We start from the raw sequence: 20646 nt of genomic DNA, 5'->3' as shown, positions 1-20646 counted from the left end.
TGTATAACTTCATCATGAATGGAATTTGAATCAGTGGTATAAACATGTTGCAGTCACTAAATATAGATCATCACAGTGAACCAAAATGCATAGTTGTTATGAAATGACACATGACCACTAAAAGTGAACTCACAGCCCATACATACACTAACATAATAAATTAATTATACAGATATGTTTTTCTTTGCTGCATCATTAAAATCCTTGCCAACCCCTCACCAATATTAGAAACACATAGAGTTGGAGCCATCCTACTGAACCAATCCTTCCTTTCACATACACTAAATAAAGTGACTTGGTTACTTATATAAACTTCATAAGCAGACTTAAATCATTTGTCATGATAATATCACTAGAAATCTCTTGGGTTGGGGCAGTACTGTGGCATATGTTCACTTCCATTGCAGAAACTTCACTCTCAACAAGCAAAACTCAGTGATGAACTGGGCTATTTGGTGGTAAACGTTGGCTGGCCAGTGCCAGCTAGTCCTCCTGCAGCTTGTTAGCTTAGCTCCAGGGCTTACAAACTGAATTTAAGAAGACTAAAAATAAAGTCTTTATCCTTGCCAAATGGGGACCAGAAAACGAAGGCAGAAATGAGCATCTTCTGTTGCCTGTTCTAGCCCAGATTTCAGAGCTAAACAATCCCTTCAAAAAATTATATAAAAAACAAAGGGCAATGTTCAAAACACTTAATCATATTGGCAAATCGCACAAGACAAATACTGAATTTTCTCATCTTCATCTCTCATAATAAACAGTTGTTCATTCTAGTTGTATCTACTTCCTGATTTCTTCTGTATAGTAATTGTCTAAATAGGAAATCATGATTGTGATTCTGGTGCCTGCTCACACCAACCCCTTACTGCAAAATACACCTTTCCGTAAGATTGCAACTAATCTAGCCTCAAATGTACATCACTGATCACTCTGCAAAATTTTCTTGCCTTCACTGAACAGAGAAGGTAGGAAAACACTTGTACACATATATGATAGCAGCAGCCAAGGGTAAAAGAAGATACAATCTTCAAACACATCTTTCAACTGCTAACATTACCCAATTTCACAGAAGCTAAAATAAAAATCAACGGATCTCTCTGCAGTTAATTCACATGCTCTTGACGTTAAAGGTTAAAAGCAAGAACCAAGAAGTCTATTCACAGACTCAAGAGAGCTGCATTATTTATTTATAAGCAAGATGGCTCAACCATAGCAGGCTTTAATAGGACACAGACCTGGTTACCAGGCTTTTTTTTTTTTTTTTTTTTTGGGGGGGGGCCTGTTTCTGTCAGTCATAAATCATAGTTTACCAAAGTTTTCACACAGACATCAAATCTAGGATCTGTCTCTTAGAAGCCATAGAGGGCTTCAGACTGGCTTAAATATGACTGTTCTAATTTCAGTTTAAATGAGCATTCACTGAGTCAATTCTCTGATTTTTATTCTACAAAGAGTTTGCTTCAGAACAGCAAAAGTTTCTCAGAGTCCAATTGGATGGGGCCACAAGAGACAAGAGGTCTCACTGAAGAAACCTGCCTTTGGAAAATGGAACAGACAACTTGCTATCTGGAGTCAGGTGAGGAGAACAGGTTTTTGTATAAGGAATGCATAATGAGCACATCCTCCTAATCCTTTCGGTCTATATTGCAAGATGCTCTCCAGCCTTGTACAACCCATGCTCAGTCCATACAAAGAACTAGATCTGCTTCTGGCTGAAGCCGTATGTGGTACAGTAAAGATATTTCCTTAAAATGGTTCACACTTTTAAAACCTTTTTCAGTTGAAAGATACTGCATAGTTCTGTAATTGCTCTTTAGGCCATCACAGGTGATCAGCATCTTGTCAGAGATCTAATGCAAGTTGAATTATACTCAGGAGAGACTTTAACCAGACATATAAATGTCCACAAGTGCTTGATGTGACTTCATTTAAGAAATGAAATAGGACAGTTATGAAAGGGAATGAGTTTTCTGGAAATATTAGCAGAAATAGACACTTGGGTGAACAAGCATTTCTTTAGTGTTCTAGAACACAAAACAGATTAATCTATGTTCTGTTTTTCCCTTGAAGCTTATGTTTGCTAATTAAAAGCAATATTCCATTTTATTAATGTATGCGAATCTGGTCATGGATCAAAAGACTCTCCAATACTTCCCCGTCCTCAGAAAGTTCTCTGGAATTTTCAATCAGCCTTTATTATTGATGTCACTCATGATTGTCTTGAGGCAGAGTAGCTCAGAGTGACTGCCAGTTGAATCCAAATATCATCTGATTAGTCTCATGGCTCCGAGCAATCTCTTCAATAATGCAGTGCTGTTGCCAGACCAAATGCAGCTTCCGATATCGCTCCCGAGATAAATGAAGTGGGTTTCCCCTCCTTCAGGAAAAAAAAAAATAACGACATCTAAGCTTGAATCAAATAACAGTGATATCTCCCAAGATATTCCTGCAGCTAACCAGGACAGGACTTAGTGATGGGGAACTCTTCACAACTGACTGCTATGAACTTGGCACGCCACTTAGTTAAGGAAATGTACTCCTTGACTATTTGGGAAATTAGATCATGTACATGACAAACACAATGAGACCTCATTTAAACAAGTGTCTAACTTGGTATCTTTGGAGGTGTCTAACTTGAAGCAACTCTAGTCTTGTGTGATGGTTAGCTTGAATGAGGTTCTAATGGCTTTCTGTCCTTAAAGTTTACCCAGCTTCAATTTATGGTTTTGCATAGGAGGTTAGGTATAAGGCATAACAGGAAGCCCTTAAAGTAAAAAAAGCTGCCCAGAAATATTTCGTTTTATAACCATCCCTATGATTCATCTTACCAATGCTTAGCAAACATTTTCTTCTTTGCTTATTTTTTTACTTAAGGAAGAGGTGTCTTGTTGAAGTGTCCAGGCTGGGTTTGAACTAATAATACTCCAACAACCTTCCACCTTCATCCTCCCAAGTAGCTGGGCCTATATGTATAGGTGTGCATCATTATAACTGGCTTAGCAATATTTAAGTAACTACATTTTTATTCTAGGATTACACAGTTTGCAACACTGTGCCAGCTTCCAAAAAGCCTGAAGTCTGTTGAGTGCTGTGATGGAGGTAACAGGCATCTCGGCCTCTGGAACATCTAGAGTCTCAGCTTCTTGTCAATTTTCATACTGTTTATCAGTATGAAATTTAAAAATTCTATATTTTTCTAGAACAACTTAAGATTATCCTCGATTATCAACTATTTTGTTGTTACTATTGGTTTTGCTTTTTGAGATAGGCTCTCACTTTGTAGCTCTGGCTGGCCTGGAACTCACAGTTCAAATCCAACTAACCTTAAATTCACACAAGTCCACCTGCTCTTGCCTCCTGTGTACTGGGACTAAAGGCGACCTCCATCCTGATCAGCATTAACTACTTTTACCACGAAGTATCTTCTCCTTTAAACTTAAAGACAGGTCAAACACTGTTTCAACAAAAACAAATCTCCAAGCCCTATGCAGTGAATCTATTAATTTTGAATGATATTTTAAAAGAACAAATAATAAAAAGGTTTGGGAGTTAACTCAGTCAGTAAAGTGCTTGCTGTACAAGCATGAGGACCTGAGTTCAAGGCCCAAGACCTACATAAAAAGCTAAGCATGAGAACATGTGACCATAATCCCAGTGTTGAGGAGCTGAAGACAGGCAGCTTCCTGGTACTGACCAGCTAGTCAGCATCCTATAATCAGTGAGCCTGTCTCACACAACATGGCCAATCAGGGTCTGGAGAGCTGGCTCAGTGGTTAAGAGTACTCACCTGGGTTCAGTTCCCAGCAACCACATGGCAGCTCACAATCATCAGTAACTTCAGTTCCAGGTTTTTATGTTTAAAGAACTAAACTATACACATACTATAAAGTGAATAAAATATAAGACAACTGATTAAAATCTTCCATTGAAGATAATCTTACTTTAGACCAGGGTCAGTTTCTCCGTATTCATCTAAGTAAGGGGCTGGGTAAGCACAGCCTCTGGCTTTTCCTTCCACCAGGACCACTCTGCACTCTCTGATTCTGAAGAACAAAACAAAGGCAGGAAGGCATGGTTTAGACACATATGTGTAGATGATAGACACCAAATCAAAGCTAAGCTAAAGAAAAGACATGGCCAATATCTATTAAAAATTCAATTAAAAGGCAATACAGCCATTGATTACACTAAACTATGGGGTTTTGTTTTTTGTTTCTCTCTGTTGCCCTGGCTGTCCAGGAACTCGCTCTGTAGACCAGGCTGCCTCTGCCTCTGCCTCCTGAGTGCTGGGATTAAAGGTGTGGGCACTGCCTCGAACTAAACTGTGTATTGTCTGAGTAAAGGGAGCAAACACTGCTGTTTTTCTATAATGCAATAGGAAAGGATCCACAGATCTAGAGAAGCAGGAGGAAATCAGTATCACCAGCTGTGTATGTTGCAAAAGGAGGCTGTCCTACATGAGCCACAGGGCCCTGGAGGACTGTGTCTGAGGCTGCTTCTGCCTTTTCCTAACTGCCCACCTAGGCAGAAGGGGCTTCAAGGAAGGACAGAGCGTCTTCCAGTCTAGGACCACCAGCGAAGGAAGTGTTATAAGCTTTTCTGGTTTCAGACAGCCGCCAGTAGTACTTTGAGAAACTTAGTGTCGAGAAATGCTTACCCATTACAATGAGAAATTATAAAATAAACAGAAAGTATAAAGTGCATACTTAGGATAGGTAGACTTACTCCTGTGGGCTATACAGAAGCAAACAGGTGTTTGAATTTGGCTTCTATGCCATTCTTTTCTTGTTTTAAAGGTTGCCTTTAAGCAATGATAATGTATGTCACAGTTACTAAGACTTGTGGGTTTATATATAAAAAAAATTGAATTCTACCCAGAGAATAGAAAGAAAAAGCACAGAAACCAACTTTGAAATTTATTTTTCTCCAGCAATCTATATTCTTTCATAAACATTTATCACTATTGTCCTACTCTGAATCTTCTGTTCAAAGAAGAAAATAAAAACATCCAAAAGACAAACTTGGGCCAGGAGCACTCCAGAGACAGTATGTCTGGGAATTCAAGGCCAGCCTACTCTATATATATTGAGAACTTGTCCCAAGAATAAATAAATTGCTGGACATCATGGTAAATGCCTTTAGTCCTAGAACTTGGGAGAAAGAGGCAGGCATACATATGGGAGTCGAGGCCAGCCTGGTCTACAAAACAAGTTCCAGACAAACCAGAGCTACACAGAGAAACCCTATCTTGGAAAATGCAAATAAATAAATACACAGTATTGGAATTGTTGATATAAAGTCTATACCATTAAGATTTTTTTTAATAATGAAAGAAATGTAATCAGAATTTATTTCTCCCCCCCCCCCTGTTTTTTTTTTTTTTGGTTTTTCGAGACAGGGTTTCTCTGTGGCTTTAGAGGCTGTCCTGGAACTAACTCTTGTAGACCAGGCTGGTCTCGAACTCACATAGATCCGCTTGCCTCTGCCTCCCGTGTGCTGGGATTAAAGGCGTGTGCCACCACCGCCTGGCCAGAATCCTATTTTTTAAAGAACTACTTATTCTGCTGGCGTATTGACTGGACATACATTTTCAACCAAGATCCCTTGCAAGTTTCTAAATGACTCCATACTCACTTCAGGAAAATGCAGACTCCAGCACCACAATGAAGTGCATGAAAAATACAAGCTCCAACCTCTTCCCCGTTCACTATTTCTTGGCAACAAATGTTCTGAGAACATAGGATGGCTCCACAGAAAAGACAGAGGACAGGATGCTTTCTCTCATCATCTGAAGACCGAGGACACCTTAAAAGGGAGGACACATTCAGTGTGTTGGTAAAACAAAACCCAGATCATATATGTACTTAGCAGTAAAGCATGTTTCCATCGCTCACCCTACTCAGCAAAGAAAGCTACTAAAAGACAAAGGATATTTAGTTAGATGACTGCAAATCTGTATTAGTTGAAAGGGTCGTAAGGGGCTGGGGAGATGGCTCACAACTGCCTGCAATCACAACTCCAGAGGATCTGATGCCCTCTTCTGGCCTCCATGGACATTTGCATGTATGTGGCACAAACACACATGCACATAAATAATAACTCTTAAAAAAAAAAACAAAAAAAAACAAACTTGATTTAGCCCCACTTAGAGCAGGCCTATGCCACCAGGTACTCCTGTTCCAGGTGACTGGTCAGCACAGATCCCTGAACCAGGCTCACCTATGCTACAAACTGCCCAGGAATTTTGCTCTAGAAGCTAAACCTGTAGGGCCTCCCACACCAAGTGATGGACCCCAATGTCCCCTGCTTAAGCTTGCCTATGCCTGAGAACCTCCCATGTCAGACTTGTGCTGCTCCTTATCTTAGTCAGAGAAGTTTCTTATTGCAGTGGGTAGCTGTTAATACACAGACTCTTAATTAACTGTTCAATGTGATGAGAATAAGCAGCTGAGACTGCCCAGTCACAGACGGGACATGTATATCAATCTTCCCTCAACAAGTGCTGTGAAGTGCCATCTTCTGAGCAGCTGTCTGACTGGCTGCACAAGATGAAGCCCGTCAAATACTCCAGCATGGGGCTGGAGAGATGGCTCAGTGGTTAAAAGCACTTGTTGCTCTTGCAGAAAGGACCCAGGTTCCATTCCCAGCACCCACAGGGTGGCTCACAATCATCTGTAACCCCAATTCCAGGGATCCAATGCACCTTTTTGGTATCCGTGGGTACCAGGCATGCATGGTGCACATATATACATGCAGGCAAAACACTTATACAAATAATAATTTTTAAAAATCCAAAAAGAATATCAAAACCAGCATGGAGTAAGGAGGAGCTACTTAGCCCCCAGCTCAGGAGCTATTGGAAGCTCGTGGCTACTAGGGGTAAGGAATCACTTTTCTTGGGGGTGGGGTGGAGTCACTAGTAAATTGGCCATCCTCTATGACCCTATGGGCAGCATTAATAGGATTCCATGGGCTAAAAAATGTCAAGTTTAGAGGGAGATGTGTTCAGAGAGAACTTGAGGAGGGTTGTGGAGCATGGATATGATAAAAACACACTGTATAGACGCATGAAATTTTCTGTTTATTGTTGGTTTTGGTTTTTGAGACAGAGTTTCTCTGTGTAATAGCCCTGGCTGTCCTGGAACTCACTCTGTAGATCAGGCTGACTTTGAATTCATAGAGATCCACCTGCTTCTGCCTCCCGAGTACTGGGACTAAAAGCGTGAGCCATCACCACCCCATGCATGAAATTTTCAAAGAATAAGTAACAGCAGGATGTAGTGATTAAGATGTAAACATAAGAAAAAAAACTTGATTGAGCTTGGATACAGCTTAATGACAAGTGCATGTTTAGTATGTGTAAGGCCTTGGGCTTAAGCTCAAGTACCACAAAACAAATGAAAGAAAAAAACATAGTAAGAAAATCCACTGATTTTGGGATGTCACTCTGTATGCTATAAATGTTTTATTGCCATTGGTTAATAAAGTAGCCAGGCAGAATAGAGCCAGGCAGGAAATCTAAGCATTGATACAGGGAAAAGAAGGGTTGAGTTAGGGGGAACCAGCAGCTGCTGGGGAAGCAAGATGGGAGGTAACAAGCTATGCGCCTAGTGGAAAATATAGACTAATAGAAATGGGTTAATTTAAGTTCTAAGAGCTAGTTAATAAGCAGAGATGCACCTATGTTCAGCAACTTGTATATGACTGTTTATAGTAACACTATTCGTAATAGTTTAAAAGAAGTTAAATAGTTAAAAAGAAGAAATAACTCCATCAATGAAAGAAGACACAAAGACCAAACACAAGTCAACAGGCTTGGTAGGAAGCACCCTTACCAGTTGAACCATCTCACTCGCCCTCATTGGTCACTTTTCACAAGTTAAGTTCACTGGTTACAGAGTAGACCAGATACCAGATAAAAACTCAGGAAAAGATACTGGGCATCCCCTCACCCCCAACCTTTTTTTCTTACCTAAAATGAGAGGCTTGATTTAGAAGACAGCTGTAGTCATCGGGAAGCTCGATCAAACTGTTTCTTTTTCTAGGGTACCTAGGGTGAACAGATTAAAGCTGAAGAATGCTTCTGGCCTGGTGTAGTTTCTTATCTAAAAACTAGGGTTGAATATATTCCAACCATGGGCATATCATCAATTTAATGTTTTCAGGAAAAATAAACAAGAGAAACATTAAATGAACTCTGTTAAGACTCAATGGTTTTAAGCTGGGCAGTGGCGGCCCAGGCCTTTAATCCCAGAGCTAGGGAGGCAGAGGCAGGCAGATCTCAGTGAGTTCGAAGTCAGCCTGGTCTACAGAGTGAATTCCAGGACAGGCTCCAAAACTGTCCAAAACCACGGTGGGCGGGGGAGGAAGGGAAGGGGGGAAAAGAGAGAGGCGGCGGGGGACACTGACAAAGCTTGTTTGTTTTTAAAGTCTTACCCTCATTACAAAGCCCAGTCTGGCCCGCAACTCATAACCCTCCTGGAGTACTTGTGCCATAGGTGTGTGCTATAATGTCCAGCTGAAGAGATGGCTCAGAGATTAAGAGCAGACTGCTCTTCCAGAGGACCCAGGTTCAATTCCCAGAACCCACAAGGTGATTCATAACCATCTCTAACTCCAATTCCAGGAGATAAAACACACTCTTCTGGTCTCCACAAGCACCAGACATGCACATGATTCACAAACATACATAGAGACAAAACATACACATAAATTACAGCAATAAAGTATATTTTTAAAAATGTTTCTCTCAGGGCAGCGGTGGTACACACCTTTAATCTCAGCACTCAGGAAGCAGAAGCAGACAGATTTCTGTGAGTTCAAGGACAGCCTGGTCTACAGAGTGAGTTCCAGGATATCCAGGGCTACACAGAAAAGCCCTGTCTTTTTTTTTTTTTTTTTGGGGGGGGGGTATTGTGGGAGCTAGTTTCTAAGAAGAGACGACTAGTCAGTTCTATTTACATCTTTATCCTCAAAGGGGGAGGGGACTAGTTTATATGAACAGTGTAACCCACCATCTTTAGTGTACCAGCAGCTAAACACAAACCCTTTCGACTTGATGGGCAGGTACCAGTTTAAGGAAGAGTCTGCCAGTGGAGCTGGTGGCTTCTGACAATTTAAGAAAGAAAGGTTGGCCATTCCAAGAAAAACCAATACAGGAAGAACCTGACGTCTGGCAAAGACCCAGAGACACATAGGAAACAATGAATGAGAATAAGGGCACAGACCAGGAATGAAGGCAAACCAACCAAGCACCTTAAAAACACAGCTAGGATGTAGTGAGAGGCTTAAATAGTAAAACCAACCTGACCACAGCACTTTTCTGCTTCAAAACGTCGAGTAAGGCAGGATCTGCACACCACCTGTAAGTGAAGCCAAGAGTGAAGGAGGGTGGGCACAGGATCACCAGAGTGTCACAGGCTCCCCGTGATACGCACCAACCCTTCTTCCAATTCTGTCTTTTCATGTTCCTTCTTTGTCTTTAAGTTTACATCTTATCCCTTTTCTCTCCCCCCACACCCTCACTCCCCTTTCTGAATTCCTTTTCAAGCATTTTGTCAATTACAGTCTTTAGAACAAAAACCATCTACAATTTAAATGAGAGAATTTAATACTAGGAAGTAGCAATCCATGTGATAGGGACTCAATGTACAGCTTGGCGTGGTATACTTGCCTAGTTCAAGGCCCTAGATTCAATCCGCAGAAGAGATGAGAAGTTGTATAAAGGCTAAGAAGGTGATCTTGAGACAAAAAGGCAAGTAAACCTTAAATCCTGCCCCAGTGCTGGAGGAGTGGAGGGGTGGGTAGGGTCACCAGTGGGTAATGGGATCACAGAAGGCTTTTCTGGGGGCAATTGGAGCCACAGAAGAACCATCAACACCACTAAAGACGCCCTAAGAGGCAGAGAGGTAGCAGGGCTTCCTTCTCCTTCCTTATTTCCAGCACCCTGCTAGTGCTAAACCTACACTGAAGCCAACTGACAAAGAACACTGGGAGATGCAACCTGTAGAGCTCCACAGAGCAGAGCAGACACAAGTTAAAATTTGTAAAATCTTCTGTGATTGTACTAAAAAGTGACATTAATCCTAAAACCATTTATTTTTATTGTATGAGAGACCACAATGCCCATGAGAAATTAGGAAGCAAAGCAGAACCCTGACAGAGAACCTAGGGCTTGAGACTAATAGTAGGAAACAGGCTAGAATTCACCCAATTCCGTCCCAGGCATGAGAAAGAAAAAGAGAATGGCAGAGTGAGAGTTAAAATTAACATTATGAGGGTAGGGAGAGTGGAGGCTGGGAGATGACAGTAAACAGAGGTCCAGGATCAGATATGGCAGAAAAGTCTTTCCCAAGGGTGGCACATTGGTCTCTACAGGACAGCTCAGTGCTGGTCTCTGCTCTGCACATGCCTTTCCATCTCTCAGCCACTCTGGGGACACGTGCTCTACCACATTCTCTATGGCTTTGTATACAGTTCAGTTTAGACAAGGTCTCATGTGCTGAGAACTAGATTCAAGCTTGCTACATGGTCAAAGATGATCTTGAACTTCTAACTCTCATGCTGCTACTTCTAAAGTTCTGGGATAACACACATGTGCTGCGCCGCCGAGACTGGTTTATACAGAGCCTGGGGCTGCACAGAGGACTTTGTCCATGCTAGTCTCCCTACAAATTGGGAAATACCACAAGCTCAAGTTTGAGCTCCTTTGATTTTTTTTTTTTTTTTTTGAGATGGGGGCCTCACCGTCTAGCCTTGGATGGCCAGGAACTCATGCGATCCGCCTGCCTCTGCCTCCCAATTGCAACATGCCCAGCATTTTGTGATTCTTAATTATGATTGTATCTACTAGCACATCATATTCCCCACCATGTTTTAAGATTGGGATGAAACATCAATTGTACAGAAACAAAATGAATGGAATGAGCAAGCAGGATTCCCATCTGCTGAGGCCGGTCTTAACTGACTCCTGAAGCATGTGGATTAAGAATTTCTGTACTTTCCTACCTCTGCAGTCAATGCTAACCAATCGAAAAGCATAGTAAATAATTGTAATTAAAAACTTTTTCAAATTAAAAGAAGGCACTGTGGTTCCCATTTGTAAATCCAGCATTTGGAAGACATATGCAAGAGAATCAGGAGTTCAAGGCTATCCTCAACTACATAGTGAGTCTTAGATCAACCTGGGCTATATTAGACCCCATCTCAAAAACTTAAGACTAACATTTCAAAAACTTCAGACTCCACCACTAACTAACTGGTGGAGTCTGAGGTCAACACAGCAAAATCCTGTTTCAAAAACCAATCAAAAGCAAAAATAAACAAAAAATTTTCAAACTAGATAGAAACCCATCAATTACATTTACTCCCATAGTACCTCTGCAGTAAGGGCCTTATGGTATCCCAATATTCCTGGAAAAGCATGAATAAATTTGTGGGTAAAGACAGATAGCTACAGAGTGCACTGTACTCTCCTTCAGCAGAGTCTGCAAGAGAATAACAAGACATATTTAATAAGCACATTATTCTGATCTACTCAGTGTTAAAGTAGCCCCTTCATTGTTGACACTCATTTCTATCATCTGCTCTATAAAACCGTGGGTGGCAAATAAGCCACAGTGATTCTTTCACAGCACAATCTGAGTCATCCTGATCAGATGGCTCCTGTGACTAACCACTACACCTAGTATACAATGCAGAGTCTTTTCTTTTTCTGGGGGTGGAGGAGGGAAGACAGGCAGTACTTTGCTGAGGATAGAACTCAGAAATGGTGACATGCTATACCACTGAGCTACACCATAGCTCATAAAGCCTTTACTGTGGTTTAAAGATCCAAGTGAAATACATACATCTGGCTACCTCCTGGGCCCACTAGGCTTCCAGCCAGAATCATATCTTCACTGTTCTCTTACTTTGCCAAGAAATACCTTTACACTGATTTTCTCTTAAAGTAGAAACATTCTTCAACTATCTGTCCAGCTCAATCCCATACATGCAGCTCTTTGTTTAATGTCTCCTTGGAGAAAAAAATCTTTGGATGACTATGTCCAAGAGTTCTGACCCTTGCCATGATCAACTTTATTTTTCTTTGCCAGACTCATTCCATTATGTATTATATCATGCATATTTATGCTTCTTTATATTTGGCTCCATCCTAATGAAAGAAAATACTTTATTTTCTATGGCAGCTATTGGATAAATGTATGAGCTTTGTGCTGGAAATTCCTTGGAAAGTAATATCCTATTTTATAGAGAACTTTAACAAAGCTTGATTGCATCTTACCTACTGAAGAGTTCAAGATAAAGAGGCTAACAGCTAGTAAAGGCGACCTCATCAATGTATTCTCTAAGGACAAAATGATTCTCTGGACAATTGTGGTCACTTTCAAAATCAGGCAAATATTCTGACTCTCACCAATAGAACATAGTAAGGAAGGCTTCTCTACATTCATCTGGGTTTAGAAATGAGCAAATGAAAAAGAAAATGATGCTGTTAGTAAACATACATGGTTTTCATTGTTCAGAAGGCCTTTTTATCACTATTTTAATTCTTTAGCATAGCTTTATGTTCAAAATCCAAATAAAAGTATACAATAAAGTCATCTTCCTACCTGGAAAAAGTTCTTTTCCATAAAGGTAACAAATATCTCTAATTTTCTGTATATCCTATCAGTTATACTCTTCATATAGGTATTTTACTTTATTTTTGAGACACCATCTTGCTATATAGCCTGAAACCAGACTGCCTCTGAACTAAAAGAAATCTGCCTGCCTCTGCCTTTCCAGGGCTTCGATTAATGTGTGTGCCACCACATGTGGCTTGCATAAAGCTATTTTTTAAAAAAGTTCTGTGCATGCTCACAGGCCTTGCTTTCATGTGGAGGCCAGTGGACAACTTTTAGGACTCAGGTTCTTTCTTTCTACCTTGTTAAAACCAGCTCTGCTGTTGTTTCGACTGCTATACTGGGAACTCCAAGCTAGGTAGCCCATGAGATTCAGAGTGATTCTCCTGTCTCTGCTTCTATTTTTTCATAGAAGTGTTGGGATTACAACTGCTTGCTATGGCTTCTGGTTTTTAAATTTTTATTTACTTTTTACATTTATTTGTTTGCTGGGGGCCGGGGGCATGACTATATCAAAGTGTGCATGTGGGGCATCTGGGACATCTTGAAGGAGTCTCTCCTTCCACTATGTGAGCTCCAGGGATTGAATTTATGCTGTCAGCCTTGGCAACAAGCACCTTTACCTGCTGAACAATCGTGCAGTCCTGCATTCAGCTTTTTGTTTGGGGTGTGAGGACTCAACCCTGGTCATCAGGCTTGCACAGCTGCCAGTGTTATCTGTTGCTCTCTCTCTCCAGCTCCTTGCATGCAAGTTGTTTGTTTTTATTTTTCAAGACCTGGCCGTCCTGGAACTCACAGAGATCCACCTGCCTCTGCCTCCCGGGTTCTGGGATTAAAGGCACGCAACACCACCACCTGGCACATGCAGGTGTTTTAATAATTCAAGGACTTTAACTACAGGAACTAAGAGTAGGATGTGCAGGACTTTGGCCTCACTTTTGACGACACCTGGGTAGGGGCAGAAGTGGTTCCACCTGCTGTGTCTTATGCTGAAGACAAGAACAGTGAAGACAAGCCTCCATTCCCTGCTGAGTTCAGTCTCCTACTTACTGGCAAACAGTTCTTCAGGTGGGGTGACCCCAAGTAAGTAGTGGAAAAACAATGCAGCACAGCGAAGATAAGGGGTGATGCCATTCTTCAGTGAGACCCACAGGTACCAGCCAGGAATGCTACAGCCAACAAAGCTAGGACATCACAAATCCAGAACAGAATATTTACCAGATTTTAAACACAACCCCTGTTAAAATCACATTTAGTCAATGACTTAATTTCTAAGCATTTCTTTAAAAGTATTTAGTTATCAAATTGCTTTAGTGTATACATTTTCTAAAAAAACAACAACAACTTTTATAATATTTTTCCTTCTTTTGGCAGTGCTAGGCATTGAAACTAGAGCTCTATGAAACAAGGGCTCTGTCAAGGGCTAAGCACTCAACCTCTACCGGGAGACTCTTAAAAGTGTATCAGTACTCCTTTTTCTTAGGTGAAGATAAAAAAAACAAAGCAGAAGTAAAAACAAAAAGTCAATTTTAAAAAAAGCCTTAAAAGTATCTTGACAGGTTCTCCTTGCAGTGTCAAGCTTTCATTTCCCCCCATTGTTACAGAAATAAAACAAAAAACAAAAAAACTCCACCCTTGTAATGAAATAAGAAAAACAGTAATGTTACTAATAAAAACATCAACTGTTTTACAAGCACATTTGCTGTATAATTACTGTAAAAAGGCAACTTATTTTCTTTTATTTAATTAAATTCTCAATACTGCCAATTGTTTAACTGTCGTCATTCTTGCCTGTATTCCAAGAACATCTTAAGTGAAAATGTTGTTAACCACACTGAGTCTCAAGTACAACAAACAATTCTAATCTACTACCTTTTATTTCAAGGTAAAAATTGAAGTAAATTTTCTTTCCTATAAGCCTATCCTACTAACAAAAATCACAAACTAAAAGGTTTTATCTGATTGATTTTATTATTTTTTTTTTGGGGGGGGGGGTGTTTCGAGACAGGGTTTCTCTGTGGCTTTGGAAGTTGTCCTGGAACTAGCTCTGTAGACCAGGCTGGTCTCCAACTCTCAGAGATCCGCCTGCCTCTGCCTCCCGAGTGCTGGGATTAAAGGGGTGCGCCACCTTCGCCCGACAATTTATCTGATTTTAAAACAAGAAAATGGCTGAAAGGTATACTGCCAAACTCCTGAACAAACACCTGGACTTACTGGAGGGACAACTAGGCAGAACAGACTGGCCAGTGGCCTGCTACTCACCCGCCTGTGTGCTGTGAAACTTCCGCAAAGAAAGCAGATGCGCATCGAGCCTCTTCACTGTCCTCCTCACTTGGAGCAAGGGGGAGTCCTGAGAGAGATGTGCAGGGCTGATTTAAGAAACTGCTCTCTAATCAGCATGTCTGACCTCAGGTTCATGATTCCAGAGCATCCTGTAACTGCTCTATCCCTTCCATTAATCCCTTCAGTTTCTGTATTACTGTATTATAGAAGTGGAGATAAAAATGCCTACCTTGCAGTTTCCTATGACAGATCGTTATAGCACATTTGAACAGTGCTATTGTTTTCAAATTGCTTGTGAATGAATGCATTTGAAAGGCCATGAAGTTACTCTGAGAGAAATGACGTCATCTTGCTAGTTCTTTTCATTTTCCAAGTAAAATCTAAGGGTGCCAAGAGGGTTGGTGAGATGGCTCAGTAGGCAAAGGTAACTGCTGCCAAGTCTGGCAACCTAAGTTCAATTCCCAGGACCCACACGGTAGAAGGAGATAACCAATTCCTGTAAGTTGGCCTGACCTCCACATGTGCAAAAGCACAGAGGCGTCCCCTCCCTCCATAAATAAATAAATGAATATAATCTATTTAAGTTGGAAACATGTATTATGTTTTATTGACTTTTTTCTATTCAAGGTAAGAGATGAAACTGAAGTGTTGCTCAGTGGTAGAATGTATGTTTACATGTCCTAGACCCTGGATTCAATCATACACATACACACAGAAAGCACAATAATTTTTAAATTATGTACATGTATTCTGCATATGGGTTTGTGTACATGAATATGTGGGGAAGATAAAGTGAATTTTAAATGAAATGAGTTCAAGCAAGCCATTTGATGAGTTTGACAAATGCACACATGTAATGAGATTATTGATTTGTTTCTTTCTTTCTTTTTTTTTTTTTTGGTTTTTTGAGACAGGGTTTCTCTGTGTAGCTTTGGAGCCTATCCTGGCACTCGCTCTGGAGACCAGGCTGGCCTCGAACTCACAGAGATCCGACTCTGTGATCTGGCCTCTGCCTCCCGAGTGCTGGGATTAAAGGGGTGTGCCACCAACGCCCGGCAATTTGTTTGTTTCTTTATCAATGAACTGAGTTGGGAAGGAGATAAAGCACCTGTCATCCAAGCATGAAAACCTGTGTTCTGATCCCCAGCACCCATCTAAAATCTGGGGTTGAGTAAGAACAGGCAGATCCCCCGAGCTCATTGACTACCGAACCCAGTCTAGTGACAAGAGAGACCTAACACTGAGTGGCCTCTAGCTTCTACAGGCGGCACACACACACAATGTGAATACAACACACACACATCAATGAACTTAATTGTTCTGGGGCAGTTTTAGGTTCATAGCAAAACTGAGCAAAAAATACAGAATTCTATATATTTCTGGTCTCATACATCGAGAACTTCTATTATCAATAGCTAGCACTGTTCATTATATTCGTATTTTTGACAATTGTTTTGACCAAAAGTCCACACTTATAAACTGATTCTAAAGTTTAAGCCCAATGTCATGTCCTATGCCTGTAGCCCTATCACCCAGAGGTAGAACAGAAGGACTGCCAAGAGTTTAAGGCCAGCCTCAGGCTACATCATGAGTTCCAACATAGCCTGACCTGGGGAGCTCACCAACCTTCCAGAGGACCTTAATTCAGTTTCCAGCAGTCACTTCAGATGACCCACAACTTTGTGAACTACAGCCCCAGAGGATCTGATGCCTCTGGCCTATGTAGACACCTGCATTCAGTACGAAAACCGTATGCAGATTCACACTACATAGTTAAAAATAATAACAGAGAGGCAAAAACCCTAGAAGAGCCAATTAAGTACTGAAAGAGAACAGGGCTGATGGCTAACCTCACCTGACTTAAGACTATATTCAAAGTTTATATTAGGGTTCACTCATGATGATCTATATCCCATGGGTTCAGAGAAGTATATATACCTATATTATACAGACTACCTTCACTGTCTGTGTGTTTTTCCTCACTCATGGATTATTTCCTCATATATTATCTCCAGTTTTGCCTTCTCTAGAATGTCCTATAGTTGGCCCTATAAAGTATTTTTCACACTGGCTTCTTTCATTTAGTATATACATATATACATTTTCAGGATTGAATAGTTCATTTCTCTATAGGACTGAATAATATTCCACTGTTTGGATGTATCACAAATAATTTATCAATCATGTAATGGCTACCCTGATTGCTTCCAAGTTTTCCCTACCAGCATTTTGTTTTTGTCAATTCATTACCCATCCCCTTCCCCATCCAAAAATGAACCACTTGCATGCAGTGCCCATGGTGGTCAGAAGAGGGTGTTGAATCCCTAGAACTGGAGTTAAGAGTCCATTGTGAGCTACCATATAGGTGCTGAGAAATGAACCTGAGTACCCTGGAAGAGCAGCCAGTGCTGTTGACCACTAAGTACCTTTCCAGTTCCCTCAAACATGATTTTTTCTTTTCTTAAGATTTTATTTATTATGTCTTCTGCCTGAGTGCCAGTAGAGGGCACCAGATCTCATTCACTTTATTTATTTATTTCCACTTTATTTATTTATTGAGGAGGGTTTCTCACCAAAGCTGGAGCTTGCCAATTCCAGCTAGTCTAGCTAGTCTGTTTGTTCCATGGAACCCTTGTCTCTTCCTCCTGAGTATGCTACCACCACACCTGCCTAGCTTCTGTGTGGGTTCTGGTCCTCATGCTTGCATAGCAAGTATTTTATACACTGAGCCATCACCCAGAACTTCATTTGCTATTAATGACTTGACTCTTAAGACACTTATAATTTGATAATACTATATTATATTCATGTAACTCGAGTCATAATTCAAAAAGCATTTAATGAGTACTTATTGGGGAGAACAAAGGTTGTCAAATACTTGCGGCTAAGAGAAATGGTTTTAAAATGATTGTTTTCTGTAATCAGGAAACACATGTGAGGAAGGAGGAATGTAAAGAAAAGAGAAGTGGAATAAGGAGAGAAATTAGCTATAAATAAAAATAACTATGAAATAAAGTAACCTGTGGCAATGCTACAAGGTAAGCAACATACTACCATTGTAGGTAAAAGAATGGGTTCCTGGAAGCCTTGGTGAAAGGCAGAACCAATGTGGGTAGGAATAAACTTGTAGAGACTTTCACAATAAGGAATTTGGAAGAAAAGAATAAAACCAGGTCCTACAAGCCCCTTCACACATCTGGAGAGTAGCTGGAAATGAGACAATCAAGTATCTTACGTAAATTATAATTAGCCTTTTCACAGCTTATTCTGCCTTTATCTGTTTAAGTAACAAAAAAAGAAAAAAAATGAATAAATAACACAACAAAACATGGTACTTAGAAATACATACTATGATTAACACAAGGATAATTCATTTTGTAATAAAGATGGGCAAATGTTACAGTCAACACTGAGATGGGAGCTTTACCTGTGTCTACTGTAAGAAGTATCTGAAGCATATGTGCCATAGTGATCAAATGGAAGAGATACAGGTGGTTATATGAAGAACTGACTGATGAAGGCTGCAGGTCAACGGTGTCATCCCAATACAAGGACGGGAATGCTAGCACAGCGCCTACCTATGAAAGGAAAAAGGATATCAACAGGATAACAATGAAAGGCCAAGACAAACTGATCTCCTAACTAAACGTAAAAGTATCAAATGATGCAGGGTTTTTTTTTTTTTTTTTTTTAACTTTTTCTAGTCATACTTTTTCTAGTTGTATTCATCAGAATATCTTAGACTATAATTATAATGTACCATTAACGGTAGGCAAAGGCCATCAACAAACGGGTTATCCTTTTGCTGAGTTTACTAAGTATAGGCCTAGATAGTCATTTTCTCCTGGTGATTCTGAAGATCCTTTCTTACAAACACTTGGATACTCTTAAAAGCCACTGATACACAGGCTTCCTCCTAATCCAACAAAATCTGACTGTGAGACAAGATCTAATTGTTAGGATTCTTTTTAAGACTTCCCAGGGTATCCCAAAAGGGTGGACAGCTACTGAATAAAGGCTTAAATTATGAAGTACGAATGGGGGTTGTATGTATAGTACGAATATAACCAACTACAAGACCAATTACAAATTAAAAAAGAAATGTTTTCACTTTAAAACATAATTTTGATGTTGTAGTGAAATCTGTAAGTATTTGTAAAAAGAAAGGATGACACTAAAAACAGCTTCAACATCAAAATTTTATCATTGTGAACAGAAAGCATGAATTTAAATAAGAAAAAAAACCATGAAATTATAAACTTGATGATTTTAAAATCATTTTACTGAACACTTACCAAAACATGAAATAGATCTACAGATAGAAGGCATGGTGTGTCTTCTGATTGTAGGTTAGGAAGAACAACTAAAACAAAAGTTAATATAATCCAGTCAATAAGGCAGCAACATCCTTGAATAAAATGCAAATTGAAAGCATTAAATGAAAATACAATGGGGCTGGAGAACAAAGAAACTAGTATCACACTTTTAAGATATGGCTGTCATAATAAAAAGGAAACTGAACAGGATAAAAGTAACAGACAGTCTTGTATACAGCTTAAGAGTTGAAAGATATGATTTAGGAGAAAGCAGAGTGGTGGTGGCACACACCTTCAATAAACAAATAAATAAAATAAGATTTAGGCTGGCCAAACCAGAGTGTCAAAAAAAAAAAAAAGGTTTAGGAGGAAGGAGGGTGGTGGTGGCTCACACCTTTAATAAACAAATAAAAAGAATAAGATTGAGAAGGAAAACTGAAATAGAGATTGCTCAAGAGATATTTACTGGAAATAACAGTGCTTGTTTATCTAGGAGCAGCCCTCAGCTCCCGCTTTTGAAGCGCTAATGACTAGGACTCCTTTTGTGCACCTGTGATAGAAGCCAGTGCCTTGTGCATGCTATGCCAAAGCTGTGCTCTTGATCTACCCCGTGCTGCAGAAGAATGGCTTTTATAAAAAACGCTCTATCACTTTCCTACTAACTGAAATTTTTAAATGTTCTGTAATATATAGTACATGAACAGGTTTAGGATGGTGAGGAGGGAGTGCTTGCAAAGAAAATGAGGACACAGAAAACCTTCCTGAGAGCTGGAGAGATGGCTCTGTGATTAAGAGCACTAACACTGGCTGTTCTTCCAGAGAACCAGGTTCAATTCCCAGAATCCACATGGAACCTCACAACTGTCTGTAACTCCAGTTCCAGGGGACCCAACACCCTCACACAGACATTCACATGCAAGCAGTCAAAACACCAATGCACATTAAAATAAACAAATAGATAAGAAAGATAAAAAAGAAAAGAAAAAATCCATTAGCTGAAAAAAAAAAAAAAGAAAAAAGAAAAAGAAAAGGAAATCTTCCTGTACAGAATTAGATACAGACTATACAGGGAGGAAATAAAGGCAGCCTGAATGTACAGATGATATGGACTGCTGATTGAGAGAAAGTATAGACAGCCTGAATGTGATACATTTTTATGAAAATATCTCTTACACTTAAAAGATACTGAAACTTTAGCTGTACCTCACAACCAAGTTAATAATACATCTTGGATTCACTTAGGACTTGGCTTATTGCTTGCCTGTTTATTTAACTTGCCTTTAAAAGAACAATGTAACAACCAACTTTAAGTGCCTTAGATTCCCTCAGTATTCTGCTTTTACAACCAAAACTAATGCATTATGTGACTTCCATGCCCCTATTCCAGAGAGCAATACAAGTGTGTAAATACGTGTGTTATGGTG

The 20646-nt window shown here is 40.0% G+C and overlaps 1 protein-coding gene across 3 annotated transcripts in view; it reads right to left on the bottom strand.

Annotated features, from left to right (window-relative positions):
• Window positions 1-1248: 1248 nt before the first annotated feature.
• The window catches only part of Ubr1 (ubiquitin protein ligase E3 component n-recognin 1), a 123726-nt gene continuing 104328 nt past the window's right edge, over window positions 1249-20646 (bottom strand). For 2 of the 3 annotated variants that reach the window (XM_027422093.2, XM_035447131.1), the window contains 10 exons: window positions 19202-19269; window positions 18334-18484; window positions 14886-14973; window positions 13674-13807; window positions 11378-11486; window positions 9306-9362; window positions 7973-8050; window positions 5635-5805; window positions 3942-4043; window positions 1249-2377 (listed from right to left, as the gene is read on the bottom strand). In XM_027422093.2, coding sequence (XP_027277894.1) covers window positions 2236-2377; window positions 3942-4043; window positions 5635-5805; window positions 7973-8050; window positions 9306-9362; window positions 11378-11486; window positions 13674-13807; window positions 14886-14973; window positions 18334-18484; window positions 19202-19269 — 1100 coding nt within the window. In that variant the 3' untranslated portion in view covers window positions 1249-2235. Of the gene's footprint in view, window positions 2378-3941; window positions 4044-5634; window positions 5806-7972; window positions 8051-9305; window positions 9363-11377; window positions 11487-13673; window positions 13808-14885; window positions 14974-15135; window positions 15287-18333; window positions 18485-19201; window positions 19270-20646 lie in introns of those variants that run through there. The other variant, XR_003486564.2, reaches the window with a different exon arrangement.

This window comes from Cricetulus griseus, chromosome 6, assembly GCF_003668045.3.
Source record: "Cricetulus griseus strain 17A/GY chromosome 6, alternate assembly CriGri-PICRH-1.0, whole genome shotgun sequence".
In the NCBI taxonomy this organism is placed as follows: Eukaryota; Metazoa; Chordata; class Mammalia; order Rodentia; family Cricetidae; genus Cricetulus; species Cricetulus griseus.
This window is presented reverse-complemented; position numbering and strand designations above follow the sequence as displayed.